This window comes from Rattus norvegicus, chromosome 5 (genome assembly GCF_036323735.1).
Source record: "Rattus norvegicus strain BN/NHsdMcwi chromosome 5, GRCr8, whole genome shotgun sequence".
NCBI classification, from domain to species: domain Eukaryota; kingdom Metazoa; phylum Chordata; class Mammalia; order Rodentia; family Muridae; genus Rattus; species Rattus norvegicus.
Genome location: NC_086023.1, coordinates 21,614,513 through 21,618,323, shown reverse-complemented (window position 1 = coordinate 21,618,323; position 3,811 = coordinate 21,614,513). Strand labels below are relative to the sequence as shown.

The 3,811-nt window shown below is 44.1% G+C and overlaps 1 protein-coding gene and 1 non-coding gene across 2 annotated transcripts; both read left to right on the top strand.

Annotated features, from left to right (window-relative positions):
- Positions 1 to 255: 255 nt before the first annotated feature.
- On the top strand, positions 256 to 1,637 carry Rps20 (ribosomal protein S20). Its single transcript, NM_001007603.4, has 4 exons — positions 256 to 372; positions 562 to 661; positions 858 to 931; positions 1,207 to 1,637. Exons 1-4 carry the CDS (start codon positions 370 to 372, stop codon positions 1,387 to 1,389), a joined length of 360 nt encoding a protein of 119 aa, NP_001007604.1. The 5' UTR covers positions 256 to 369; the 3' UTR covers positions 1,390 to 1,637.
- Snord54 (small nucleolar RNA, C/D box 54) lies at positions 720 to 787 on the top strand. The gene has a single exon (XR_005505413.1). It is a non-coding gene; the product is annotated as a small nucleolar RNA U54 (small nucleolar RNA).
- Positions 1,638 to 3,811: the final 2,174 nt, after the last annotated feature.

Below are 3,811 nucleotides of genomic sequence, written 5' to 3'. Positions count from 1 at the left end.
GTTCACACCGTAAATACTATAGGTGTACAGAGGACCTGAAAGTTTCCTCCAGTTTCTTTGGTCCTCCGGGTCAGGGCAGTGACTCCGCCGCGACACAAGGGGGCGCGCGCGCCCTCTCCTTTCCCGCCAACTAGGCGACGTTGCAGCCGGGCCTCCCGCGGTAACCTCTCTCGCTGGCGGGGCGGTTCCTGTTCCGGGTCACAAAGGACCCGGATGCGAACGTACTATATAAGCGCCCGGCGAACTCCACGCTCTCCTTTCCGAGACCTGTGGTGCGTGCTGTGGAGCCTTGTCAAGTCTGCTCTGTCCTGACTCACCGCTGTTCGCTCCTGCTGAGGAACAAGTCGGTCAGGAAGCTACGCCTCAGCCATGGTGAGGTGGGGGACGACGCCACGCGGCCTGGGGCGTCGGCGGGGCTCAAGTTCCGGGGCGCCGGGAGCGCAGTTCCCGGGAGAGGGCTCCCGCCGCGGCGAGGGCCCGGGAAAGGGTCCGGATGGCGGTTGTGTAGGAGTGGGCCGCGACTTACGTTCGCTGTTTGTTTTTCCGCCTGTGTAATAACAGGCATTTAAAGATACCGGGAAGACTCCCGTGGAGCCCGAAGTGGCGATTCACCGGATTCGAATCACGCTCACCAGCCGCAACGTGAAGTCGCTGGAAAAGGGTCAGTACTGTGCTCTAGGGTGTTTTCGTGGTGCCCTGCGCCGTACCTGTGGCGCAGTCGGCGATGAGGAGATACCTACTGTGTTGAATTATGGTGATATTTCTTATACGCTATTCTGAGCCGATAGGCTAACTTGTGTAAATACGGTTCGAGTCATTCTGAAATAACTGAAAGACCATGTGTTGTTCACCTGCAGTTTGTGCGGACTTGATCAGAGGCGCAAAGGAGAAGAATCTGAAAGTGAAAGGACCAGTGCGCATGCCTACCAAGGTAAGCGACAGGTAGACTCCCTACTCCCGTATCTGTACAAATGGGGGGAGGGTGTGTGTCACGCTTTGATTGCCAAAGGAATAATACTGAGTTTACATTCTTAAAATTACAAACAGAAGTTATTGGGTGCCAAATACCTGATAACTGGGTATGACCCTTAATAAAAGCAACAAACTCCAAGAAAGCTATCTGGTGAAAGTGGCTGAAACCTGTTAGCGTGGGGAAAGTGGTTCAAAAGAAACTACAGTTCTACAGTTTCTTTTGTTTTATTGCAGACACTGAGAATCACTACCAGAAAAACCCCTTGCGGTGAAGGTTCCAAGACGTGGGATCGTTTCCAGATGAGAATCCACAAGCGACTCATTGACTTACACAGTCCTTCAGAGATTGTTAAGCAGATTACTTCCATCAGTATTGAGCCTGGAGTGGAGGTTGAAGTCACCATTGCAGATGCCTAAGTCAACTGTTTAAATAAATTGACTTAATTGTTAAGTTTTGCTGGCTTTTATTCAGGTTTTTTAGTGTTCATGAGTGTAAATGAATGTGTGTCACACGGGTGCCAGTAGATGTTCCTTTGAACCACCATGTAGATGCTGGAGATCCAACCTGCATCCTCAGAACAAGTTCCTTAACCACCGAGCAAGTACTGAAGCATTAAACTGCTTTTAGAAATAAAGGTGTGGCAACAGACTGGTCAAGTGAAAAAGAATGGTACTAAGTCAATTTAAAGACTAAGTTTGGTTAATAGAGCAGATTACATCCTTGGTCCTTAAGTCTGGAAACTTTGTTTTGGGATATAGTCAGATGTCCAAAGACTAGTGTACTAAGGAAAATTAGACCCAAGGTGCCCTATGGTATTCCAGGTGATTTGTGAAGGACAGGGTGACTTCCCCATTAACTTGTAAAGATTATGAGTACATTGTCGCTGTATTTAGACATGCCAGAAGAGGGCATCTGATCCCATTACTCACAAATGGTTGTGAGCCACCATGTAGGAATTGAACTATGGAAGAACAGTGTTCTTAACTTCTGAGATATCTCTAGCCTAAACATCAGAAGTTTCTAGAAGTACTTAATATGTAAATATTACTATTTGTGAAAGTTTTATATTGAGATTTCTCTATGGCCCTGACTGTCCCTGAACTCTATAGGCCAGATTGGTTTCTAAGTCAGATCTGCCTGCCTCTGCATCCTGGATGCGTAAGATTGAAGGTGCATGACCGCCTAGCAAATTATCTTGCAGTTTTTGTGTGCCTTTGGGGATGGATCTAGGCTTTTGGAGTAGACTCTTGTTTATTAAATTTACTGACTTGCTTCCTCAGCTATCTTACAGTCTTGAGCCTAGTTGCCTGGGAGTGGTACCTCCCCATAGTCTGCTGACTTTCGTATGTCAGTTAACAGTGGAGACATCCAGCAGGTTAATCTGGTGGAAGTACTGCTTCCCCAAGTGTAAATTTAGTAGGCAAGAGCCAGCCTGTGCACTTGGAAGTGTGCTGAAAACGTCATTTAGGGCCAAGGGATGGTTTTGTGGCTAAAGCTACATCTCCCACGAATAGTTTCCATTAAGTATGTAGAGTGCATGGATTAAAGTTAGTGCTTTAAAAATTAAAATTCACGATTTGGTAACTAAGGCCTTTAATCCCAGCAGAGGCAGGTGGGTCTCTAGTGTCAAGACCAGCTTGGTCTAGATAGTTTACACCAGCCAGGACAGTCTCAGAAAACTATTTGGGAATAGGTACTTCATTTAGAGACTTGGATCTAAGGATAGGCCAACCAGATAGTAACTGAATCATTGATTCTGTGAATCTTGTATGAATGAGTTAAAGGCAGAAATTAACTTGCTCTGATTGAGGGCACTTCATTGCAGTCTCATATTTCTGCATCCGACATTGCCGGGACTTTATGTGTATGGTTTATGGGTGTAAATAAAACAGGCAAAAGGCTGTTGAGTGGAAAGCATTAGCTTCAGAGTCAAATTCCAAATTTAGGTTCTTCGATCAGAAGGCCAGATCAAATTACAAGACTTCTATGACTAAATTCTTAAGTGTCTTAGGATACGAATAGTACCTGCCTCAAAAGTGAATGTGGGTATTTTTTGTTCTGCCTGAGACACACTTTCCAGTGAAGCCAAGATTCACTTGGTGTGGGCATGAATTTCCAGAGGTTATGCTAGCCTATGGTATTAGTTACTTGGAAGGATTCTTTGAGAAATCTGAGACCTCAGCTGCGAGGTTTTTAACTGGTTCATGCTCAGTGGAAAGTGACAAATTAATTGGAGAGCATGGCACAAATGAGGTTTTCACCTTTTGAAACTAAGAAATGAGTCTGCTTGGACTAGCATATTTTAAGTCACACATTAAATGAAATTCCTGCTCATTTTGTTCTATAAACAGTTTACTTTCATATTTTGTAGTTAACATTTTCATTAACATCATACACCCCCCGATTGTGTTGCTAAAATTGTCAATGTGACATTTTCATTAATCTATAGAAATTTTTTATATTTTCAGGAACCAAACTCAAAGCCTCCCATGTGCTAGGCAATTGGCTTATTTGTACAAACAGCATGCAGTGTGATTCTACGAGTGTAGACAGCATGTAATGAAAGCTGGGTAGTTTGAATTTGTATCACTTGATGCTGTGAATCTTTGAGTCACTCATACCACTTTGTAGAATAGTTATTCTGAGAGTAAGTTGTTCTTTAAAATGCTGGAACTTACTCTTCGTGCCACTATTTGGTATTGGTTATTCAATATTTTTATTTTCATTCTACTTTCTCTTTTTAGCCCCTTATGTCCCTATTCTCTCTTCTTGGATTAGCCCTGGCTTCCACACATGAGAGACCATGCAGAATTTTTCTCATGGTTTAATATTTTGTCC